This window comes from Anguilla rostrata, chromosome 1 (assembly GCF_018555375.3).
Source record: "Anguilla rostrata isolate EN2019 chromosome 1, ASM1855537v3, whole genome shotgun sequence".
Classification (NCBI taxonomy): Eukaryota; Metazoa; Chordata; class Actinopteri; order Anguilliformes; family Anguillidae; genus Anguilla; species Anguilla rostrata.
Window position 1 is genome coordinate 25,407,236 of NC_057933.1, and position 25,350 is coordinate 25,432,585.

Genomic DNA, 25,350 nt, shown 5'->3' on the forward strand with positions numbered 1-25,350 from the left:
GGTCACCAACACAGTAGTTTCCTTGCCATTGTTAATGAAAATAACCTGTCAGCACCAATTTTATAAACAGGATTTACAGACAAATTTAGCTGGAATAACTGTGTAGGCACAATCACACACCCAAGGAAGAGGATAAGAATGTGTTTCAGCATGTACTCTCCAGTAATCAGAGCAAAATGAATTACTATCATCAGGTTTAGGCACGAAGAAGCAAGGAGCACTGTGATCACATAAATGGGGTCAGTAATGTTCTCCTGCTCCTTGTGTTTAGTGTCATGGGAACCTAACTGAGCACAGTGACCTCAGTTTAATGTCTGATCCAGGTGGCTGCCTTTCTCACTGCACAGTGTGGCAGAATGCTCTCAACATAAATACCATGGCTCCCTGGACCTGTTTAGCATGTCAAACAAGGACACGAGTGAGTTCTTTCTTATGAGTTCCACTAAAACCATTAAGATGTACTTCAATGTCCTATCAGGGTTGCCAGATGCACATTTTTTAACAGGAATGTCTGGTTTTCAAATTATTTTGACAGTTCTGGTATGAGTAATTGATTGATCTGAGTAATTGAAATATCAATAAAACCAGATTCCATTCATTGATTTAAGGAAATGCCCTCAGCGATTTATTATTTGAAAAAATTTATTAATTAACACATTACTTACATTTAAGGCTAAGTCAGAACTTCTAAGAACAGGTAGATGTATTTGTTGTAATATTCTCTGAATACAATCAATTTTTTAAAATAAATTAAAATAGTAGAATACATTTCATCAACTTACATAGATTTCACGATTATTTACTGATAATAAAATGATGGGGCCGCAAACCTCTACTTTTTCAGAAAATTCTTAAATGTTTTGAAGGACAACATCTGTTCTTTGGGGCTTATAATTGTAAAGCTGATTCCAGTAAGTGGACTTTCCACATAAATGTATCATGAAATATACAGGAACTGTGTATGAGCCTGGCATGTAAGAACAAATGGCTGATTATTCTAAAGCGATAAATTCCATTACATTTTATGTACCATTTTTATGTTCTTAGTCTGCCACAATCTACTTCCTGAGAACAATGAAATTATTGCTGCAGGCAGTTGTGATGTAGTTAACTTTTTATATAACATAACTGGGTGTGGTGCAACACAGCAACAGTAGCCTGTAGTCTGAGAAGAAATATTTTTATTATATGTTAAATAAACTATACGTAATTAAGTTTAAATCTAATAATATTTATTGCACGTGTAAAATAAATTTAACCAAGTTTAAAACTGTATGTATTACTATTAATACACTGAATGGAAAAATTTAAATCAACTGGTTCAGGCAAAACAGAAGTAGTAAGGAACAAATAAGTGAACTCTCTGGGGTAACAACAAAAACCAAAACTGGAAAACACCAGGCCAGGTGCCAGTCATGGTAACCGACATCACAGTCATCAGGCCGTGTACAAGCAGAGGTTAATGATCCGAATTGTGTTCACCACCAGAAGGGAGGGCCCATGGGGGGACAGGCCTCCGGTTTGGCGTGCCAGCACAACGTGTAAAAAAGCTCAAACGGTAACAAGCACTGCGTGTGCCCTCTTCTCTTCTTTCCCTCGCGAGTGAAAAAAAACCCCCACCGCCCACCTGCCCCCCCCCCCCCCCTCCCCAGGGCCAGATTGGCAGCAGGCCACTTCCTCTCCACCTTCGCCTGATGAAGGAAGCGCGCGCAGGTGCGCTTCGCCCCGTGCCAATCGGGCACCCTCAGAGACGCGCTCCGGAGCTCGGCCCCGCCCACCGCGCCTCACGTGCCTCCGTGAGCGACGGCGACGAAGCACAGGCAGCTGAGTTGTTTCCTTCAAACATTTATGAGGGCACGTCAAGTGAAATCAGAACCGAGGAGACATGAGCTGCTGAAGAAGGCACGCCATTCCATACATTTTTGCTTATTTTAAATTTGTGTAGTACATTTATGAGAATCAAATGAGAACCAAAATCTTTAGTTCCTTACGCAAGAGACGTGCAAACCACATTTTTTCCAACAATAATTCCAATGGTTTATTGTTATACTAGCACAACACAAAGCACTTGAGTAGCACTCCAGACAAACCAAAACAAACAATTAATGGCTATGATGGCTTACTCAGCGTGCTTTGATTAATTATATATGCTGATCAATTAATCAACCAAAATTTGATAGCAAATTTGTTTGAACAGTTGTAAACTAGGATGAACTATGGAGTAAATAAAATGAAAAGAATACACCAACTAAACAAACTAATGCTAGCAGTAGTTTGCTTCTTTTGTTTTATCCTGAATATTCTAGCAGCATGATTCTTTAAGCACACAGCCCTAAATATTCTTTCAGAAATATTAAATAGAAATACATGAACACATCCAGCAATGGCGACAAGACAGCATGAAGACTTAACAGCAAGTCAAGGAAAACCCAAAAAACTAAAAACAACATCAACTCATGTGCAATATGATTTATGTGACAGTATTTTAAATCCATCTGTTACCCATGCAGATGGTGTTGAAACAAAAAATCAGTCACAAAAAGCAATACTTTACGGTAAATGTACTGATTCAGCACACATTAATGTGTTCTTAGTTCTTAATGCACAGAAAGACCAGTAATATACAGCAGCAGACGTCCATCGCGCAAGCATAATTTCTACATCATTAGCAATAGATATGAACTGCATTAGCATAACGGAGAGTGGTAAATCGTTTACCCGCAGGCCTGTCTCCCTGCTCAGGAAATGAGAGCTCACAGGGGCAAGGTTCCACTTGAATAATATCTAGGCCTACTGAGATATTACCAAACGGCAGGCTTTTCCTGTCCGCTTCTGGACGGGTCCAAAGCACAGAGCAGTAGAATCTGCAAATAGCAGATGAGATTTTTGGTCCCTCAGCTACAAAATCCTCACCCCCCACCCCCACCCCCCCTCAAAAAAATGTGGATTTTTTAAAAACTAATACTACTTGCAGATTACAGTTCGTAAGAATACCGTCTTGGGTGAGGAAACGGACAGTCATATTTTCCACAGATATCAAATCCAGATGCGTGTCCTTTTTGTTGCAACAGCAGGTGGGAAGATATGCTTTGCTGAACTAGCATAATGTTGGATTTCATGCAAGAACCTTGTAGTCAGTCCATTCTTTTACACTCATTAGAATTTCTCCTATTTTAACTAATTTTGTGTTAATATGATCAGCCTAATAAAACATAATCGGCTTAATAATGACAATATGATTAATAAACACAGGCTTGTTCATTTTAAGCTATTAAGAAGTCCTCAGTTTGAGCAATATCGAATGCTATTGAAAGCATATGAGGACCATTATTTTTCAGTTGTCAAAAACTATGGCTGTGTTTCAACCCCAAGGCGGCAACCTAAGAAGGAAGAACTGAAGGGAAGCTTTTGCTCATCCATCCTTTCAAGACATGTCTCCAACAGAAGCCAACAAAAAAACATCATTTTAAGGTCTACTTTTTCAGCCAAATTTGAGTGTGGAACCCACTTCACCAGATTGGACAGGCTGAAAAATGAGGTTGCCACAACCTCAAAATGCTTATTTCAGTTAACCAAGGGGGGACCTCTGTAGCCATTTGGTTAAGTCCGAAAAATACATTTTTAATTATTAATATAATAAATGTGTTATAATGCTTGCAATTGTTAAAACACATCATAACAGCTGCTGATGACATGGATATACAAGTTATAAACAGTTTCTTAAAAGAGCTTTAAAGAAGCCAAGCACTCCAATACAGAAGATAGACATGACTTCTGAAAATGTCAAGGGAGAAATGACACTCATTTTCAATGGGCGCACTATGGCTTAAATCACATTGCCAGGCCAGTGATAAATGCTTCCTGCTGATAAATATTGCTTGGTGAGAGAGTGCACGGCTTCGCTGCCATTGCTTTGAGGCCTACCCTCCTGCGCAAACTTGAACTCTTGTCCTCACACCATTGCAATACCAGATCTCAGAAAACGTTTAAAATAGGCTGATTAGACAAAATCTCTTAAGGTCACTGTCATCATATGCTGCTGCGTTCGAGATCAGTTTGTCTAACAGAAGACATCGTTTGACCTCAATATGATAATTTGCATAATTCCAAGCCATTTAAGTACAACACTTGGTGAGAATTTACATGTCTTATGTGCAATTGACAGCTGGTATTTTCAACCTCTTTCACTAGGGGAAAAATATATACAGTACGCAGACATCAGCCGACCAGCTTTCCTGTTCTTTGAAACAGCGGCGTCAGTATGAGCCTGGTAAAAAATCCATATCAGTCGATCTCTAATGTGAACTGGACCCAAGCCAGGCCGAACTGAAAGAGCTCAATCAAAGTGCCAGAGGTTAGTAATTGGAAAGATTTAATTAATAACCTCAGGCATCAACAACCCTAGACATCAACAACCAGCACTGTGACAGAGTTACCACACTGGTAACAGTAAAGCACTTTAACCACTTTTAAACACTTTCTTACGGTAGCCAGTTGGTGAAGAACATTACATTACTCTATTGTAACTGTTTTCTGATGTTTGTGAGGAGTATCTATCATGTCATCACATTAGCCTACTATTAATATTACACTATGGTCATATGCATGTGCTATGTACATGTGTCTTTTATGTAGCCTAATATAAGTTAAAATAAATTACTATTTTAATGTGATTTGTGTTGTCAGTGTCCACTGATCGTCGAAACAAACTGGCAAAATAGTGTCATTTAAATAACTACAACACACACAAATTAAATACATAGGCCAAACTACTTTTCAATTTTCTTTACTTGTGGTCTGAAGATTTCATAGAGGTACAAACTATTTTATGTCAAGATAAAATTTTTAAAAATCTAAGTTAACATAGAAATGAGCACATTTAATGAACAAATCTGTGTGTGCATATGGTTGATGGATGAGGCCAGATTATCAGGGAGACATTGGAGAACGGAATACTAATGCCACTGAATTTAAAACATATTGGATTTGTTGATATTCATGGGAGTTTCGGGAAATATGTACAACAGCAAAAAAACAATCAGTTTCCAGCACTCAGCAAAATCCATAAACAGGGCAGCAACTACTGCTGATCCAGTGTGGACACTGGGGGTGAGGGAATTACTGCAGCTACCTCCTAACATAATGGGCGGTGGCTAACAGCAGGGGGCTTTGCTGCCTCAGTGAGTCACCCCTCCCCAAACATGTAAGGAGGGTAGGTTTGCCGCGAAGTTTGAACTGCAACCCTTGTTGGCTGCAGAGCAAAACGAGATATGATTAGCGTACTGGGCTTAAGACTGAAAGCCTCCAGCCAAGGGAACTTGCTGGACTCATATTGAATTGCCAGGGGATTACGTTACCTTTTTACACAGTTCATATGTCAACTGATGTCTCTGATTTCTGCCAAACAACCACACAACTTCACCAACACTGCCCACCCATTGACTTTTATAACTAATATTTATTACCTGACATCACGTTTTATTTCGTATTGTTCATTCCAATGCTTTACTGATGTAGTTAACTTTAAGAGCTCGCTTTTGAGCTCTTCTAAATGCTTTGAGTTAAATTTAACACTGTCATGACAAAATAACAATTATGTTTGTTTACTGGTAAAGCTAAATTGCTTTAACAAGTGTGAAAGCTTGTTTCACACCATGGTGCATGCCTCAGCAAACAACAGAGCTTGCACAAGGTGGTAAAAAAACAAACTGCAGTATGTGCAAGTTGCCCTCAAAGTTCCAATAGTGTCAAAGTTATCTGTTTATCTTTATGACAAAAGCAAACAGCTAGAATTAGCAGTCGTAGTGGTGAAAAATTGCACAGAATGTATAAAAGCACTGTAGCTATAGAGATTAATTCACTTAATAATGGAGTATGTGCAGAGGTCTAAAGAATTCCTTTCATGAATATGGATCATATTAAGGCCCATCAGTTTTCCCATCTTTCCCAACAATTTAGAATCTGTTATTGTGCCCAGCCACACTCCTCCAAGGCACTCACCGTTAGCCATATTAAATGTATATACTACAGGCCACAGAGTAAGAGGGCTGAAGGCAATAGGAGGAAATGTGTATCTCTCACTGATGACAGCTGGTAGGCTTTTCACACCTTGCACATCATCTGGGGCAAAGGTATGTCATCATTACCAGGAGTCTGAAGTAACAGTACATAGTTGGATGTGATGAGATTAAGGCACCCAGGGTTCCCCGTGTTAAAGCTACATCAATCCCAGGATACTCCATGGGAACACACTGTTTACCAGGACTCACTGAGGAGAGATCAAGTTCTCCTCTTATACTTGGTGCGTAAGTAGTTAAAATATTCCAGTAAGTGCTTAAATTCTGTCTTTGTGAAGGCTTTTTGAATTTTCTTAATCCTGCACATCCAGAATACTACCTCAACTAACAGCAGCTACATTAAATTCAATCTTCTTGCCACTTAGCAAGAGATTTTGATCACCCTCCATACCTATTTACATTTACAATTTACAAGCAGGACCTGACAGCTCGGCAAGCTGGTTTGCATTGAATTCATTCTTCACCTGTGGAGCCAGTCGTATCATTAATACAAAGTGTCCACTTAGTGTTACTTGGCATAGCGTAGTCTTATAAATCACTCTTGACTAAAGCATCTGCTAAATGAATGAATGTAAATGTAATGTTTAGATTTGTATTTGTCATTCAGAATTGCTTTCCTGAACCACTGGCTGAACTAACTACTCACACAAGAACTTCCAAAGGCAGCAAAATGTTTAAAGTGGTAGCTTGGAAGAAAAAGCTATGCACAGTAATGCAAGGCATAAGATGATGCGATGTTAATACATTGCTGGCCTTATTTTATTTTATTACATATAAAGAAAAAAATTACAGATCAATTGAAAGGACCCTAATTGTCATGAGAATACTGTCCCGCTGTACAGTAATCACAAAACAGGTGGTAATTTGCAGTTCTGTATGTGCACACGGACTCCTTACCTTATGTAGGCCTACAAGACAAAATAGGTGATGTGGAAACGCTAAACCATGACCATTAAACCATTCAAAGCACTGTTACATAAAATAAGTTTCACTATTGCAAAAACAATTTGCACACAAACATTTCCTCACATCCTCACGAACTTGCCATGTTTACACTTACAAAAGGACCAATTAATTAAGAGGCACTTAAAACGTACTTCAAAAACGAATGGCTGTACGGCAGTGGCAAATAAGCAACCGTTTGGAAATACACCTTTCGTCACCACAACGTAAGTGAAATGGCCTCTTGGACTTTGTATTTTTGTCATTTAGAATATGCTAATAGGCTTATAAGTTGAGGATCACGTATGGAAAGTTCATAACGCATAAACGAATTTTGTTGCAAGTCACAGTTTAAAAGTAGGGTGATCAACGCATCCTCAGTAACGCTGGTTATAACAAAATACAACAATATAAAAGATGAATTGTCCTACCTTTTGGTCCACTATAGAACAGACAAGATCTTTCACGGCGGAAAGCGACAAATCATGCGCTTCGAGGTTAACAGTCTCCCTGGTGAGTCCAATCTGAAGTAGAAAAGAGACTCCGTGAAAAGAGCAGCGGGAGAGCGTGGGGCTCGGAGCGCTCAGGCTACCGTTGGATAGGCGGCTGTAGAGTGTAGCCGGCGGGCTAGGGGACGGCGAGGGAGTCGGTGGAGCAGCTGGATGTTGAGAGTTGGAGTACGCTTTTGGTAAGGACGAAGGAGAAGGGCTGCCGGAAGACATTGGGTTTCTTCCTTATATTGAGATGATGACAATGTGAAAAAGTATTTCTTATGTGGTGTTGGACTCACTATATCAAAATTTAAAGGATGCAATAGCCTAGCTATTTAGCCCCCAAAAGTGCATTGGCAGCGCTGTTTACTTGAATATGGAAACACGGTGCATTGAATGACAAGGGTGGCAACAAAAGAGTCTACAACTGACAGATAGTATGTTACACTGTTTCTTTGCATACATTTTAGATACAAATGTGGGGGTTAAACGTTGCCAAACCGCCTTTTGATTCCGACATCATCCTCGCTCGCAGTTATTTCCAGTCATCCGTTGAAAATTCAATGACACGTGTACAAACAAACAGTACAAAAATCCCTTGACAACTTTCCAACACTTTCCAAGGAAAAAAAATAGTGTCCTCGTCTGTGATTCCCGATTTGGTCAGAGGATAGGCATTCTTCACACTGTTGACTGATGTAGCCCGTGGACGTACGTTCTGTCCCAACCATCAGAAATCTAGCAACAGCACAACAGAAAACATTATTATGGTATGTTCTGGATAGTAGGCTAGTTTAAACCAATGTCCGTTAATGAATGAAAAAAAAGTGTCAACATGTATAAAAAATAAAATAGTGAAATATCCAAGTAGAAAATGCAAGCTCAAATACTGCTCAGCATGGTCCAAGACTCCCTTAAGTGTTGCCTATCTTTGGAATGCATACATGACATTGCATGATTATTTCCAGATCAGATGTATGCAAACTATTAATGAAATGTAGGCCCATGTGGGATCACACCACAAAAAGCAGCCTACTAATTTAAAACAAATACTGTTATACTGGTTATATTTTGGTATTCAGTATGCATCCCAATATGCGACGCCTGTAGCCTATGCTTAAATGAATGACTTCTTTCAATAATTATGTAAAGGCAGAATTAACATTAGATGGTAGCCTACTTTTTAAGTCGTAGCTACAGCGCACGCAAGCTCCTATGACGTTCCTTTCTGAATCACGGGTTTCATATATACATAAATATATATTAATATATACATACATATATAATAATGCGTGGACTGCAGTGATGGTTTATGAACAGGTCTATATAGTATTCACTGTGAGACAATCTAAAATCATAGCAAAGTCTAATAGCAGCCTACTTTGTACTGCATGAGATAAAGCGCATTTTTGTACAAACATTAGACTATATCAGGTTATATTTTGTGCTGTTTCATGGAACCAAATTCCGATAACAATGTTTAAGAACTTTCAAGCAATTATGAGAACATGCAAACACAGGTTGATGTTTAGCTATACTGACATTAAAATAATGCTTTTGAGTTCCAAATGAGTTAAAACTGACGAATGTGTGCTGATAGGCGACATCTCTCTATTAACTCAAATCTGTTACGCCACCCAGTTACAAACTATAGCCTACTAGAAGTTACAATGCATTTTACATGTGGACCCACATCTGGATCCCTCCATTTCCAATTAGATATTGCTGGCACATAGTTGCTGAATCTATACCAGCAAAACAAGTTAGGCTATAGGCTACAATGGCGTTATTGTTTGCCCCTCCTATACATTACCTGTAAAACAACGCGCCAACTGACCGAACACAATTTGACGAAAGCATAAATACGTTACCTTTGCTTTCTCCACAAGGCGGGTTTGTTTCCCTGGCGAAGAGAGCTGCAGAAACTTCTAATTCCAGCAATCACCAGAAAGGACAACTGCAGAGATCGTTCATATTGTTTTGATGGTGAAGGAATGGTGCAACTGCTTTATACTTGCTAGTGTATAAGGGAATTCTGAGGACCGGGTCATATTTACAACTTTGTCCGTCTTTTGAAACTTTCTTTTATTCGTACCTAGTCAACTAGTTCATGCGCATCTTATTATCTCTCTCCAGTTGTGGCAGCTCCCCCTTCCTTCAGTGTTAATGGGAGAGAAGGGCTTCCTGGGAACTGAAGTCCAGTCATGTTTTTCAGAAAGCGTGGTATAGCCTCGGGAATGAAAGTATAAAATACAAGCCCCAAACGGCAATGGTCGTTCAGCAAATTCTGCCGTTCGGTACGCATGCGCCACGCTATAATAATTTTCCGTTATTTACTCCAAAGCGTCAGAATTATGGTTGTAGTATGTGCGACCTCTATTGGTAAAACAAATGAGAAAATGAGGATGAAAAAGTTATTCAAGTGATCCAGAATCGCCAGTCGCTTAAAGCGACTAATACATTTAAAATAATTAAGCGCAGCGGGTGTTTTAGGGTGGGTGCTGGTATAGTAGTCAGCTATTTTATATAGTGTAGCCTGCCAATTTGATAGTTGGAGGCTATTTTATAAACTTGGCCCGTCTAGGCTATATATAAACTCATGTCTGATTTTATGATTACTGAATATTGTAACGTACCCAACAATCGTTTAAACGAATCTGAATCTGATAAAAGAGCTGAGCAACAGAGTAACACGAGAATAGGCAACAAGGGTCAGCAAAGAGGAGACTGGGGATGAAGGTGAAAAGGTTCCAAGGCCAGAACTGATTTTTGAAACATGTTAAAAGCAGGGAAGATATTATTTCAAGACATAACTCCATTTAGAAGTAGCAAAGCTAAGCCAGAGAATTACAAAGTAGAAGGGGGTGATGGATTAAGAAAGGGACGTTTTGAGTACATTGTGTTCTGATATCTTCTCAGCCATGATTCTCCACTTCAGATGTGCAGAACACGTGTAAGCAAATGCACAGTACATGAGAAAGAAAGCCTAGTTCATGCCCCAGCCTTATTTAGCATGTATTAATTATTCCAGGAGTTACATACATTGACATCACTAAGTCCCAGCACTTTCATGATTAAGGAAATCTGTAATACACACCATCACAGCCTAACCTACTGGCAGGCACAGCTGAGGCAGATTGGTTTTCAGCCCAGGTCCATCTCAGTGCTTTCATCAGGCCGTTTGTAATAGCAGTCCCTCCAGATAGACCTCCCAGATAAACTTCTCAGTTCAACAATACCTTAATTCAGTTACTGATTTGTTCAAACTTTTAAAGTGAGCAAATAGCTACTTCACATTTATTAAAAAACATGTATTGTATTTATTTGTATTAACAAATCGGGGCTTGGATAATGATAAACAAAGATCTTCCAGCCTGCCTGCATCTTGTGCAGGTTTTCACCACCTGTCCTACAAATAGGGTACATACTGCAAGGGAATGTCCAACATCCATCAATGGTTCAGCCAACTCTTGCTTATTCAACTTACTGTAAAAATGCAGCTGTACATCTTGTCTATATCTATATCTTAGGTAGTTGTTTACTTTGCATCATGCTTCATGACTAAATGTTGAAAGTTTAATCCAAATAGGAACTCTCAGGTTGCAAAAATGGAGACCTATCTGGCAGCAGTAGAGTGCACACATTCACTGATCAGTCATCGCTAAGACTTCTCAATTGTGAATGTACATAAACAGGGTGAAAATTTAAGAGAATGGATGGTGTGCGGAGGGTTCTTTATCACTGATGACATCAAGTGTTACACGCCCTCAGGTCAGTACTGCGGGAAGGATGGGTCTATCTTCTGAGCCCATGCCATGAGGCCCCCGATGACATCCTTGGGGCTGATGGGCTCCACCTCCAAACTGGCCATTTGCTGGAGGATCTGGACTGCCCTCTGGGAGTCGTTACCCGTCTTGCAGATCACATACACTGTGAGCAAGGCAAAACCAGGGAAACAGGAGGTTACGTGGGGGCTTCTGGGTGGCTCACCCTATTAAGACACCAGGGTCTAGTGTGTGGATGCATCAAATCATCTGGCATGAAATCAAGACTGTGCTGGAGCCCACTGGCTAGAACACCCCCACAGGACACTGTGTAGTCAGATATAGTGTTGTTCTTTTAGCCTACCACCTCACACTAGCAACTGCGTCTGGTGAAGCGGGTGCTACAGTCTGGGCTGCTGTGTGACTCATCCTGTTAAGGCACTGTTCCACCATGTGGACGGGCCCCACACTGTGATTATGAAAAGTACACATGCCTTAACTATTATCCATTCCTACACAAAATACTTGGTTAGAAGCATAGCGCACTAAACCTGTTGTGACAAACCACAAAAAAGGCACTATAAAAATGAAAGCTTTTAGGATTAACTGTAAAAAAATACAGCTTTCTGGAGTAAGACATGAATTTGAGCTGAGGCTCCAGAAGCAGACTGTGGGTCTCTGCAATAATAACACTGCTACCAGAACCACAGCTGGAATAGCCATTAAAATGTACCATTCATATAAGATCCGTCGACTTTGGGCTCCAATGCGTGAAGCCAGCTGACGGAAACTCAGAGAGACTGCCAGCTAACTGGGACAAATTTCTACTTTATAGAGTAATTTAAAATCTCTTTTTTATCTCATAATTTCATTTTATTCCTTTCCCACAATGGACAGATGTATTTGAAGTCCTGTCCTATCATGTCTCACTTTAGAACCAACAAGAACTGTTTGGAAAATAAGTTGCCTTTCTAGCGTAAGCACAGGCAACATATGTGAAAAATGTTTATTTTTATTATTTAATAGTCATTACTTCCATATAAAATGTTAAGTGGTATTCAAAGTGGTATTTATTGCTTCACTGAAATTTGTTTCCATTATAAGGGTAAATCACTTAAAAACTTACAAATAAATCCCTTATTGTGTACAGTTGAGTCTCACTCATTGGTGTTCTAAAAATGAGTTTCTATTTAAAGGCTAGTTTAAGCCTGAAAATGTGTGTATTCAACAGCTTTCTCAAAATAGTAGATTAAAACTACCCATTATGAATAAAGAATGCACTGAATCCGTGGTCCACTCGTGCTCACATTATAACCATGACTATTCAATGAGAGGCCAGCTGTTGGCGGACACCAAGACGTTTCTGTATTGGAAAAATAATCGTCTTGCAACCACATCTCCGTGACGCAGCCACCGGGTGCCTGGAAAACCCGGCCACGAAACGCCGCTCAGTCACAAAAGCTTAATTAGCGGGAGGAAACTCAAGTTACCGCGGTTTTGTGCTCGCGGTGTTTCGCTGAGCTACACTTTGAATGCGGAACAACGAGAATCGGTGGCCTGTGAAAAGACATAGGGTGCGCCAGTGTGATCATATCGTTTAACGCGCGGGCCATACAAGCATTTGGCTTCGTGTCGGAACCCAAGGAGGTTTTTCCGAATCTCCCCTAGAACGGTAATTTGACTCGAAGCAGAAAGAAGACGCCCCTCAACTCTTATTGTTAGCACCCTCCACCTGTTTCCCCATAAGTAATATTTAACATAAACATTAAACTGAAACAACATTGTTCAAATGGTCTCTTCTGAGAATGGGAAAAAGAACGTTTTTTGGTCTTCACACAGTATGAATTTTGTATGAATATTTCAGTTTATAAAAATTCTATTTAAGAAAGTCATTTATTGTTTTAGAAATTGTTTTTGTAGATGCAGCCAGGTCAACATGCACGCTTACCTGGAACACAGGATTCAGACTTCAACCGCTGCTTTGTCTCTGCTATTTGCTCCTTCAACAACTGAACATGTTCGGTCTTCCTGCCCTCTAAACTGGCCAGAGGAATGGCTATCAACGTTATAGGAAAAAACAGCAGTGCTTCACTGTTTTACTGAAGACAGTACAGCAGATATGGATTTACAAGAACAATAAAAAATACATATGCACCCAAATACAGTAGTACAAACTTTTTTTGTACAGTAGAGAAAAGGAAGAAAAAGGCTCCTTTAAGGAATTTTGAATGAATGAGCACTAGCATTCTTGTATACAATTCTGTATTTTGTTTTTGGCATGAGAACTCTGAATAATGCTATGAGATGGCTGGGCGACCTGATTAAGATGCCTATTAAGTGGAGCGACCATGGGAAAGGATACAGAGGGAGAAGGGAAGGTGGCAGATGTCCACCTCCACTAGAGGGCGCACATCCAGGAGAAGATGGGGAGTGCCACCTTCCAAGATCTCTTTGTAGTCCTGCACAAAGAGTACACACAGCACTGTTAACACTTAAAAAATAAAATCTTCCCACTTATTTCTTTGTCTATCCGATTTTGAATCAAACATTATTCACGTGCACTCCTTCAATTCACTTGCCAGTGAATTGAAAGAGAGCGGCCAGCAACTATTTGACACACTACAGTACACAGAGAATAACAGGAGAGAGCTAGCGTTAAGTTGCCTCTCTTCGTTAGGTAGCAAAATGTTTCCATGTACTGGCTTATGCACAACTGAAGGGGTTTCCTATTAACTATAGAACCTGAAGTGGCTGCATGATCTTTCAGTATACTGACAATCTGACATATCGTGGCATGACCATAAAAATAATAAAATCTTTTCTAAAGATATGGTGATGTATTCCTTTCCTGAATAACTCTTGGAGTGCCACCACTCTCCCTGCTCAGTCTCAGGATTACAGGAAACAGCATCACTTAACCTCAGTGAACTGTACCTTCACAGATATTCTCTGTTCTTTGGAGAGAAGGCACAATCTTCGGCACTGCAGGAATCGCACGCAAGAGCAGAAGGGTGAAGAAACACAAAGGACAAATGCAGAAAAACATGAAGAACGTGACAGTATTATCAACCTTCCATTTCATTATCAGTTCAATATATACAAAAGTACAGCAGGAAAAATGTTTTCCAAAATCTGATTTATGGAATTACAAACCTTACATGCCATCATTTGTAGGATTTTGAATGTTCTATCAAAAAACACATTTTTAAAACAATGAAATATAATATTGCCATTCCTTGATAATGCAAGCTTAAACAGTTTTCCGCAGTGAATGAACGATTGCTGCCGGCGACCCTAGACATTACCAAACCTTTTACAAGACACCTTGTAAAAGGTTCTTATGAAAGAAACATTGAGGGTTTCATAACGCACGCTCAGCTGAGCTGAAAGCCAGGCTTACAGAAGCCTCTGGGGAGAGGCCCGACCCCAAACATAAGCACTCCGACCTTCCTTCGCACAAGACAAAGGCCGGTTGTTCACGGGGTCAAGGGAGAGCAATGCTGCTTATGAAACCACTCTGCCGCTCTGTGAACACAGAGCGTTCAACTATGTTTGTTCCCCAATTATTACAGGAGGCTGAGTCTACCCTTGAATATTAGTAGAGTTGGACGAAGATTTGTTAAGGCTGGCAGAGGTGTATCTTCAATTTCCACTCAAGTAATGGCAGTCAGTGGCAGAAGTCATGCCTTTGCCTCCACTTTGAGACCTGCACCTAAAAGTCTATATTTTCAAAATGGCTTTTATTCTGATTTATTCATTATACAATAAGGAATATAATTATATCATTCTTTTTTTTTTTTACATGTGAGAATCCCTGTGGGATAACGTATTTGGATACTCAGAGTACATCCATTTTCTAAGCATAATTAAGGTTTTAAAAAAAGAATAAATAAATCTAAATCCACCAAGCCTACAGGTGGCGCACTCCAATACGGCTTTTCCCAATACAACTGCAGCACCATTCATATTTAGTGATATTTGAGAAGCTGTATTTACCGATGAGATTGTGTCATTACCCTAAATCTGACATGGGGGCACAACATTGGATACCCCGAGGACAAGTCCCCCCCACCCCCCCAACCATCATTCTGGTCACCCACATGACCTCTGACCTTATCGGTGGCGGAAGAGCCGCAGAATTGCTCGTAGTCCTTCAGGGCGGTCACGGTGGGGTTCTCCCCGCACGCGGCACACCCCGCCTGCCTCGGCCGCAGCCGGATGGACCGGAACCGGACGTCCTGGGCGTCCAGCGTCAGCAGCTGCTGGCCGCAGGAAGCTGGCGCTCCGCGTCAAGGGGCGTTAACATGGCAACGGCGGCATTCGTGGCCAACGACAGGAGGGCAAGGCTTCGTGCAACCAAAACCACTGGTAGAGCTCTCGTACATTGCCAGTGACTCAGCAGTTTGAAACAACGGTTGTTCTTTCAAAAGTGTCAGCTCACTGTATTATCATTACATTACATTACATTACAGGGAATTTAGCAGACGCTCTTATCCAGAGCGACTAACACAACTTTTACACATTTTACATTGTATCCATTTATACAGCTGGATACATACTGAAGCAATGCAGGTTACCCTGCTCAAGGGTACAACTGCAGTGTCCTACCCAGGAATTGAACCAGTTCCATACCTACTGTGCTACACTGCCACTTATCCATAGTGTGGTTCATGGAGCCGCATTCTTGCAACACAAAAATCAGTCAATGTGGCCGTGTTCACCCTCTGATTACGGTCAGTATTTGGTGTGGCTACTGGTGGGCGTCAGGGAGAGATACAGCTCTCCTCCGATTAGCCTTAGCTCTCCTGCACTGTCCAAACGGTCTCTTTGGAGGCTGCTGGACGGCTCGCACAGGGTTAAACCACAGAGTTCCAGTGTGTGCATGCACCCCCAGGCATCGCGTCCTGAGTGACCAGCACCCCTGCAAGTCAGTACATATTTTTCCACAGCAGCATCCAGGGAGAGAGTTTCAATCTTACTGTCCAGAGCTGCTCCAAAAAAAAAGTAGGGAGTACAGCCAACACTCTCTTCCAATTGGCCTAAGCTCTCTTCTGCAGTATGATGTGGCTTGTAATATATATTTTTTTAATTCTCAGTGTTTCTTTTGTTGGGTAGGCTGAGCACAGTGGTACTACAAGTCAGCAGTCATGTTGAAATTTGGGAATATAATGTGGGGGAGTTGGTTGGAGGGGTTACAACAGTGGTAACCAACCCTGTTCCTGGAGAACTACAGTCCTGTAGGTTTTCACTCCAACCCTAACAAAGCACACCTCCTTCAACAGCTAAAAATGTGTATTGAGCTGCTAATTAGTTGAGTCAGGTGTGCCAAATTAGGGTTGAAATGAGAACTTACAGGATGGTAGATCTCCTGGAACAGGGTTGGTTACCACTGGGTTACAACTATTGCAAAATTTGGGGAACAGTATACACAATAATTACTTTATTGCTTCCTGCTTTCCTATCTAACCAGAGATTTTTAACATAAACCCCAAAACAAACATCTTCAACCAGGTAACTCAAAATAAGTCAGGTTCAATATACAGCATGAACAGAGAAAACAGTCTGCAATCTCTCAGCTGACCATTGCGTATACATGGTGTAAGAAATACGGGACAGGACGCAACGCAGCACATCATATTACGGTTTTGTCAAAATGTGTGAGATTTTGGAGCCCGAAGAGTTAAAAAAAAAAATAATAATAATAATAATTTCTGTTTTTGCGTTGTGATGTTCTATCAGACGGATAAGGTCAAAGAAGAAAATATCCACTCTTCCTTCCAGGCACTTTACCCACAGAACGCTTTTTTAAGCCGCCTCTCCTGCACACGCCGATTCATCTCCGAACAGCAGCCGGTTGTTTATTGCAACAATAGATCGGTGTTGCCCGCGCGAGACGGAACTTCGGGGAAAAGTGTCGCGTTTAGACTCCGAAGGATACAAGCTTGTCCGGAGGCGATCTTCAGGACCTCCAGAGCTTGAAAGCACCCCATGATCCCAGGCACTGAGATGAAAGTGATTAAATAAAACATTTTTACAATAACACTATTCAGTGGCTGTACTCTGATTTACAGCCCCTGTGTCTCTAGTCAACCCCGGTGTTTGCTAAGTTACGCATAATGTAGGCAGACAACTGTGAAGAGAAAACGGATAGTCCGTCAGTACAAATCAATAGTTTTGGCTGTCCCTGATGGGCATGTTTAAATCACAGCAGAAGAGTACAATGTACAGTGTGTGCCCCCTTCCTGACTTCTTATACTGCTGCATATTTCTCACGCTGAAAGGTGACTTTTCCACACGGGTGATAAGGGTGTTTGGTAACTTATTTCATTAACTAAATGAAATAATAATAATAATAATAATAATAATAATAATAAAAAATGTGTTTTGTGTTTACTCAGTTTTCCTTTGTCTAATATCACATGTTGTCTAAAGATTTGCAACCATTTTGTGTGACAAATATGCAATACTAGAAGAAATCAGGAAGGGGCAAATACTTTTGCTGTAATCATAGCATTTAAGCACATTATATTTTTTTTTTTAATTACAAAAAATTATGAACGCAATACCAACATACAGTTCTCTTCAGAACCTCTAACAGTCTATGTCAAATGTTAAATATATTCTCTCCAAATTGCCCTTGACAGCAGTTATTGCAAATCAAAAGGCTTTCGGCCTTCAGAAATAATCAATAAACTTTAATGTGGCAATGTTACAGTAAAGGATAGTGGTTATTCTCAAAAACCAAGCCGACTGCATAAACCCATGACGGGGATGCTATGGCAACAACACCTAAACCACAGAGACTCACCCACTCCTAGGACGCCCCCATCAGAGCAGTTGGTCACCGTTTCTGGGGGCGGGGGCACAGGGTAGAGGCACCTGTAGCATGGCCCGCCGTTGTAGTTATACACGGTTAGCTGTGGGCAGAAGTGAGGAGTTTAAAACCAGGGACCCAAAGAGAGGGGCATCATGAACCGTGAAATGAGTGAAGCAACCATTTGTTCTGTCAATCCTGTGAACCAATCAAGGCTCTCCACACTGCAACAAACTGTGGTTGGTTCACATTAGCCAGTCACATCCAGCCCTGTAGCTCTTTATGCGCTAGGTAAACCTCAATCTTTTTTTTAAATTTACATTTAGCAGATGCCCAGAGCGACCTAGAAAACAAAGTGAGGGAGAAGTACTGGCAGTATTCTTAGCGGTATTTTACCTTCCATACAGCATGTTAATCATCGTATTCTTTTCTCTGATTGGTTTAGTCCCAGCTGAAATAGCTGTTTACAGCATTTAGAGAGGAGTTCATAACAATTGCTGGTAAAGACATGTGATTGACTGATGGACTGTCTGACAGCCAAAATTACACCGTAGTGTAAAATGGTGAGGGTGAACACAGTTGGTTACTGAAACCTAATGTTCTCAGTTGGAAAATAAGGGTAACAAAAGGCCTAACTGTTTTCAGATGCATTCCCAGGATTGGACCTTGGAAAGCGCCATGAAAGGTGTGGCGGTGTGGGGGTGACCTCACCTGTCCCTCCATCCGCAGGGCGCTGGCGGACACCAGGGGCTTCCCGCTCAGCACGCAGGCGTCGTTCACCAGGTAGCGGGTCGGCACGTTGTCCGAACAGTCCGCCACAATGTCATACCTGAAGGGCGACCACGTCAAGGATAGCCACATAGCTACAGTGCTACAAATCTTCATGAGATTTAGTTTCGTTTTCCTTTTGGTTTTCCCCTTTAACTGCCACATTAGGGGGGATTTCAATCAAAAAGGAGAGTGCCCATAACTGCAAACAGATACACATTTTTCATTTGGTTTGTGAATGCTGAGACTAGAACAAACATTTTAAACTATCTGACACAAGACCCTTTCCCCACAAACCATTTTAAAGAAAAACTGCCCTTTCTCCCACCAGTAATATTCAACTAAACATGCACATGAAGGACAGCTGTAAGGTGAACTACCAACATGCTTTTTCCCCCAAAAAAATATAAAGAGATCCCCTTTAAATGGTCAGCACGCTTCTTGAATCTTTGCAGTTTGTACAGTCCAATTTCTTTCAAAATCGACTTTAGGCACAAAGTACTGAGGTTATTTCAGTACGGGGAGTCCACACAGCCATTTTATGACTTTTATTTCCAGCAATAAGGAGAAGATAAAATGTTTGTTTGACACAATGTGAAGCCTCTTAGCACACAGAGAACCGTATCAAATATTTTCACACTTAATATCTCATTTTATTCGCTAGGGAAGAGGATCAGGCCACTCAACACTGCACTAAATCTCTGTAGTGTTACCAATCATTTCTAGTGCTGGCAGCTAATCTAGTTACGCCATTGAAGGTCACTTTGGGGGAAGAAAACCTGCCACATAACAAGCCTCAGAGCCTCAGAGGCAGCAAGACTCAAAGGGACCAAATGTATTAAGAAATGTCCTAAAATGAAAGAAACAACAGATACATGTTCAGTGCATTCTCTGTTCTCTGAAAGATGCGCCTTCTTAAATAATACTGGGAATGAGGACAGGAGACTAGTATGGAGATGTAGATCATTTCAGGAAATTGTTCAGCTGCCGTACGCAGTTCAGACCGGAGATGAGAAACATGGTTGGAGGGGGGTCGGAGGGGGGGGTCAGAGTGCGTGAGCACAAGTTGCAAGTCACAGCTGCGAGTTACGCAAAGGAACAAACACAAGGAGGATACTGTTGGACGAGCTGGAGGGCATTCTCATGAGAGAGCTTCAAGTGGTAGGGAATGCACTCCACAGCAGGATTCAGCCTGAGGGGGACAGGGTAACAGTCGTCTGCATTAAAGGGGAAATGTCCGTCAAAAACACCCACATTTATGCTCCATACGGGAGGCTCGCTAACAAGGGGTTTGTTAAGGAGCCCCAGGGGGTTCTCATTAAGACATAAAAAATATATTCCCTCAAAAGAAAACTGATGTTTATGTTTCCACCTAATGTAAAATACACATTTCAGACAAAATTTACACATTTTAGATCTTTTTTTAGATATTTTATTTCCTGGGTTTCTCTCAGCCCTCAAAGAACTGCAACTCTAGAATCTGTCATAGCAGGTAAGAACTTGACCCCCCCACATGCACTTCACCAGCTCACAGTACCTTCTGATGGCCTGAGCTGCAGACAGGGCTTTAGGCTGCCCCCTGGTGTCCTCTCCGTGCAACACCTGTCTGTGTAAGTTACTCAGCTCCACCTCATCATAGTCCAACAACCCCAAACGGCCTGCACAGAAGAGGGGACACACAGAAGCACAAACATAAGTGCGCATGCACACACACACAAATGTTCACTGACACACATACACATACGAACGCAATAAAATTTAAACACACTAAAAATAACCACAGGTGCAGACACAAATACACACACACTTAAGTATTCGGAAGAGATTTTTTAAAACTATTTTTTAAATAGTTAGAAACCGAATGGAGATTTTACTGATTAATTCCAAGTGTTTACGTAGTACAGAGCACCCTCTGCTGGTGAAAGTTGGCCAGGGCACAAATTAGTATGAATGTACTGCACTTAACCTATTCCTTCATTGAGCAACACAATGCAATCAAATTAAATACTTTAACAAAATAAGAAGGCAAAATATGTTCATGAACATACGTGAGAAGAAGAGCTATATTCAAGAAGATTCTACTGAATTTTACAAATTAATAAAAATGCAACCCCAGAAAACTGTTGGGAGCAAGAATTCATAATGCCTCGAAACTCAACTGAATAACTGCTGTATGGAAAACAATGAAAGTATAAATCAGGATATGGAGCAAAATCACTGAGTCATATTGTTGCATATGGTGGCCCCAGGCCATTGGGCTATGCTCACTGTCAATCTCTGGCTTCTCAAGGCAAGTGTTTTGCCTAGCCAAGTGCCCTACGGGACTAGAATGTTACGGTGGATGTGGATATTCTTCTGAGCAATTTCTATGCGCATGGCAAGCAAAATGGCTTCATAATACTAGCATCTTAGACTTAAACTACAACAAGCAAAGCATGTCAGAGATTGCTGCATGTTCGTTTTAATGTTCTTAAATGTTGCCTCAAATACCTGAATGTGTCCACTTTTGTCTCTTGCCTGTTCTTACTTTGGAGTATATACTTGCCTGATGACAAGCAACGCCTAAATAAAATGTGTTATTTCATCATGATTAGCTGAAACGATAGAAGTTGCTGACAAGCTATCCATAGCTTCGGACGGTTGCAGCTTGCCATAGTCATACAGGTTTGCACAGCTGCTAGGCTATTATGCTGGTTATGATGAACTGCACAATGACCAGTCCATCCAAATAAACTGAACAAATCTCATTACTAATTTTCTATAAATAAGAAACTGTTTTTAGTGTGTCATAGCCAGTCAACTTGTGAAGGGGTTACCTACCAATACCAGCTGCTGCCAGGTATTGAGCAAGGGGACATCCCAATCCTCCACACCCCACCACTAGCACCGAGGCCTGGGACAGCTTCAACTGACCTGCAAAATTATTATTATTATTATTATTATTATAGCACAATGGCCTTGGGAGAAAAAAATCAGTAGTCTAATAATTGACAAATGAACTGCGTGGGCGTGTCTCAGAGTGGAGAGTGGATTGGATAGCATGGGGTAGGCTATATGTTGGCATTATATAGCGTAAAATCTCGATACCTTTCACACCCAACTCCGGAAGGAGAAGCTGCCTACTGTATCGCATGATTTCTTCGTTGGACAGTGTCGCTTTTTCTTTCAAAGGCACCAGTGGCGTTACTTTCTCCTGGAGCTCAATCGATGTATTATTTGACTGATTTAACTGTCAGGATCAAGAGAGAAGTTGAAACCCACATGGTGAAGTAATATAAACAGGTGTATTAGCATATTAAAAGCATCGATGGGTGAAAAAAATGTATCACTGGTATCAATCGTATAGAATCTTGCTGTACGCGCTGGGCACTTATAAATTTCCATTATAACCAAAGAGGAAATACAAATGAATGAGAATGTTAAACAGCTGACTTGCTAAAGTTAACGATGAGCTGACATGAGGTAAATATTTCATACCAAACTCTGAGACCCTAGATAACTAAAACTGTACAAGACCCTTGTATGACTAGGTAAATAATTATCTAGCGTGCCTAAATTTCTATTTTAGAGAGCAAGAATCCAAACGATCAACTCCAGCGTAGCTAGCTTACTGGCTAACACCTCGTTTGTCTATGAACAGAAGTAGGGTTATAGTTGAAATACCGTCTGCAATTGAGCAAGTGTATCCTTCAAAACCGATATCTCTCTTTCTTTCTCCAGCAGCTGCTGCTTCAGTCTAAAAACCTCTTGCTCCATAACTAACGATGCGTTTGCAGGGGTGAACAAAACTGTTGCATATAACGTAGACCCACACAACAGGACTTCCCGGGTAACGCTGTTGACACCACTGAACTCACACGTGTATGCCGAGCATTACGTCATGTGACTCGTCTACTTCTTCTTCGTAGACTTTGGCCTGGAGAGTCATATTACACTGAACATTTTTGTAGTGTCGCCGCCTGCTGTAGTAGAATATAGTGCGAGCGGTACATAACTAACCACAAATCAAGGCGCGCAATATGAACATGAAAAAGCAGAATTTCAATCCTACCATAAATTCGGTAACTCTGAAGCTGAACGCAGGTACACGAGGCGCTATAGTCATAAGAAGTAAGTAAGAATAGCCCACATTCTCCACAACTTTGAAATCAATGTGGCCATAAAGCTTACTGTGCCTAGCCTACTGCTTTCCGTGCAATATTTTTTTTATATACTACTTGGAAGCATGTGCAGTGCTGCTGTTGGCAACTGGAGAGACATGCAAATGTAATAACCATTACATACCTACAAATACGATATTTTTTTAAATGGAAGTCTTTTGTGTCAAAACACAAATGTACTTTGCAGTAACACCAATGACACATAGTAGCACCAATGACTTTGACACATGATGTTTTCAATCAAGTCATTGGTGTTACTGGTTGTCTTTGGTGTTAGCGAAAAGAGAGTAACACCAAAGACGGTAACACCAATTACGAATTTGTGGGAATCCGGGTAAAAAGGACCTTGTATGTCATTTTAATTGAATATTTCTTCAACAGTAACGCCAATGACACAAAGTGACAATGTGTTAATAAAAAAATGTATGTATTTACTTTATATTATTGTTTTCTTGGTTATCCATGACATACATATATTAGTTTTATATCATAACATGCTGTTAATAAATATATGCACATGCAGGTGTTTTCTAGTGTAAACCGTGTGTGCAGCACAGGTATCAAATATTTCACTTTACAGTGAAAAGTACTGTAGATGTAAACAGACGGTGAAGATGAAGAGAGAAAGAAGAGACTTTGTTGATGTGAGCAGTTTTTGAGGAGCCATCTTTACAAGCAGTGATGGATTCTGTTTGTTACTCGCTGTGTTCCCTCCTGAGAGTTAGTCGCGTTCAGGGGTGTCGCCCTGTGTATAAAGAAAGGCAAAAATAATTGGAACTACCGGTGTAAATGTAGTCTAAAGTACATTCTGCTAAAAGGGGCCTATGTTGTATCTTCACAGATTCACTGATCTTCAGTCTTTGGGTTTGGTTGTCTCATGAAGTTCAGTGTATCTGCATAGATTCAAAGCAGATCTAATAAAACCTATGTTTTCCAAGATACCTACAGGCTGTAGATAATTTGGGTTAACTGTTTCTAATCAACACACATCAGATACATCTTTCATTTCTGGATTGGCATTTACAGACATGTTGCCATAGAATAAATATTTTAAATGCTGGTTGCTGGACGGCATGTTTTTATGGGTATTATTGTGCAGTAGGCTTCACCCAGAAAGGAATGTGTGGGTGCTGCCGAGTAGTTTTCACCCAGAGGTCTGCCTCTCTTCTTCTGTTAGGTAGATGGTTTTCTTCCACTTGTTCCAGGGGTAAAAAGTCCAGAGGTCAAAAAGTAAAAGTCCTGCCATTTGTTTCGTCCATAAACTCAGCCAGCTGATTTCACAAATTAGTTCTACCTCATTGCAGAATAGTGCTAATTAGCAAACCCAGGCTACTGGAACAAAATACTGGGGAGGACTGCTGCTTTCTGAACCTGGATTTATTTATTTATTTGGTTGTTTATTTGGTTATCTAACACATTATGTGTGTGTAACACACATACATTTTAAAGCAATCCGAATATAAGCCATTTTCCCACAGTTACAGTACATGTATAGGTGACAGGCTATATCATGAGAAGACAGATTAAATTCATACAAGAAGAATAACATAGTTGCAGACTAGTGTTACATGGCTGAACATCAAGCAGTTGATTTACAAGCATACAATTGTAACTGTTTCCATGAATGTGTGACAAACTAATAATTAAAGAATAATTAGGTAACATAGGCCTACTATCTAAATGTAAGAATACTTTCAATTCTTTCCAGATGCAACAAATAGTGTCTGTATTTTGGCTTTTTTCAGTGTGGTGCAAACAAAAATAGTGGGCTATGTTTGCTGTGTGTTGAAAGTATTATTATTGGTTATATTTTTACTTTTGAGAATTGGACTGTTTCACATGATGGCTTATTCAACCTAGACCAACAGTAGGCTACTTCTACAATTATTCTCATTATTTATTTGAGATTTTATTCCGATTTTTGGTTAAGTGAGCTGAGTATGTTACAATGCATAACGTTTGTTTACCCACACCATCTAAACTCAACGTTGGGAAACTGTTGCTTATACCCTAAATATGGCTATAATCGAGAAAAAAAACTGTCAGCATATGGCACTGTGTGTAATCCATAATACCTTAAACAGGCTGTGTTTCTTTATTTTAATGTTTTTGTTTAGTTTTCAGTCTGAAGACAAGAGAGATTCAAGAGGCACGAGATCCAAAACTGTACAAGAGCTGTAAACAAGGACTCCGGATAAAAACCTGTAGAATACGAACCGCCCAGAACTATGCCAGATTTGTTGGTTTTGAAACATGTCGAAGTAAAGGAGTGAAAGATTTTAAGGTTGTAGTTTAAATTGCTTTATCGTCGACGAGCCGTGGTGGTTCAGCGAA

General features: G+C 40.5%; 2 protein-coding genes and 1 long non-coding RNA gene across 5 annotated transcripts in view; 1 reads left to right on the top strand and 2 right to left on the bottom strand.

The window, feature by feature from the left end:
* Nucleotides 1-7,741, bottom strand: part of prkd3 (protein kinase D3) — a 63,802-nt gene extending 56,061 nt beyond the window's left edge. Inside the window, exon 1 of the mRNA XM_064331583.1 lies at nucleotides 7,451-7,741. Within this exon, the coding sequence (XP_064187653.1) occupies nucleotides 7,451-7,741 (291 nt within the window). The remainder of the gene's footprint in view (nucleotides 1-7,450) is intronic.
* On the top strand, nucleotides 6,973-8,104 carry LOC135252953 (uncharacterized). The gene is made up of 2 exons (XR_010329497.1): nucleotides 6,973-7,246; nucleotides 7,468-8,104. It is a non-coding gene; the product is annotated as an uncharacterized LOC135252953 (long non-coding RNA).
* A 2,702-nt stretch (nucleotides 8,105-10,806) lies between these two features.
* mocs3 (molybdenum cofactor synthesis 3) lies at nucleotides 10,807-22,735 on the bottom strand. 3 transcript variants are annotated; one of them, XM_064331612.1, is made up of 13 exons: nucleotides 22,714-22,735; nucleotides 21,944-22,085; nucleotides 21,677-21,769; nucleotides 20,394-20,514; nucleotides 19,974-20,048; nucleotides 18,800-18,917; nucleotides 18,083-18,191; nucleotides 17,213-17,275; nucleotides 15,387-15,550; nucleotides 14,209-14,256; nucleotides 13,637-13,733; nucleotides 13,223-13,330; nucleotides 10,807-11,440 (listed from the first exon to the last, which is right to left on the bottom strand). In XM_064331612.1, the coding sequence occupies exons 2-13, from the start codon at nucleotides 21,987-21,989 to the stop codon at nucleotides 11,283-11,285; spliced, it is 1,200 nt and encodes a 399-aa protein (XP_064187682.1). In that variant the 5' UTR covers nucleotides 21,990-22,085; nucleotides 22,714-22,735; the 3' UTR covers nucleotides 10,807-11,282. The 3 variants fall into 3 exon arrangements, with proteins under 3 accessions (XP_064187682.1, XP_064187674.1, XP_064187666.1); XM_064331604.1 differs by having other exon boundaries at nucleotides 22,669-22,732; XM_064331596.1 differs by lacking the exon at nucleotides 22,714-22,735 and adding an exon at nucleotides 22,520-22,707.
* Nucleotides 22,736-25,350: the final 2,615 nt, after the last annotated feature.

What these genes read in the sequence shown, in the direction of transcription:
- mocs3 (XM_064331596.1), bottom strand. Translation starts at nt 22,612, where the DNA reads ATGGAGCAAGAGGTTTTTAGACTGAAGCAGCAGCTGCTGGAGAAAGAA. An exon ending in TCCGGAGTTGGGTGTGAAAG is followed by an intron (nt 21,770 to 21,943) that starts GTATCGAGATTT and finishes ATAATTTTGCAG; the next exon opens with GTCAGTTGAAGCTGTCCCAG. An exon ending in GCAGCTCAGGCCATCAGAAG is followed by an intron (nt 20,049 to 20,393) that starts GTACTGTGAGCT and finishes TGTCCCCCTCAG; the next exon opens with GCTGAATCCTGCTGTGGAGT.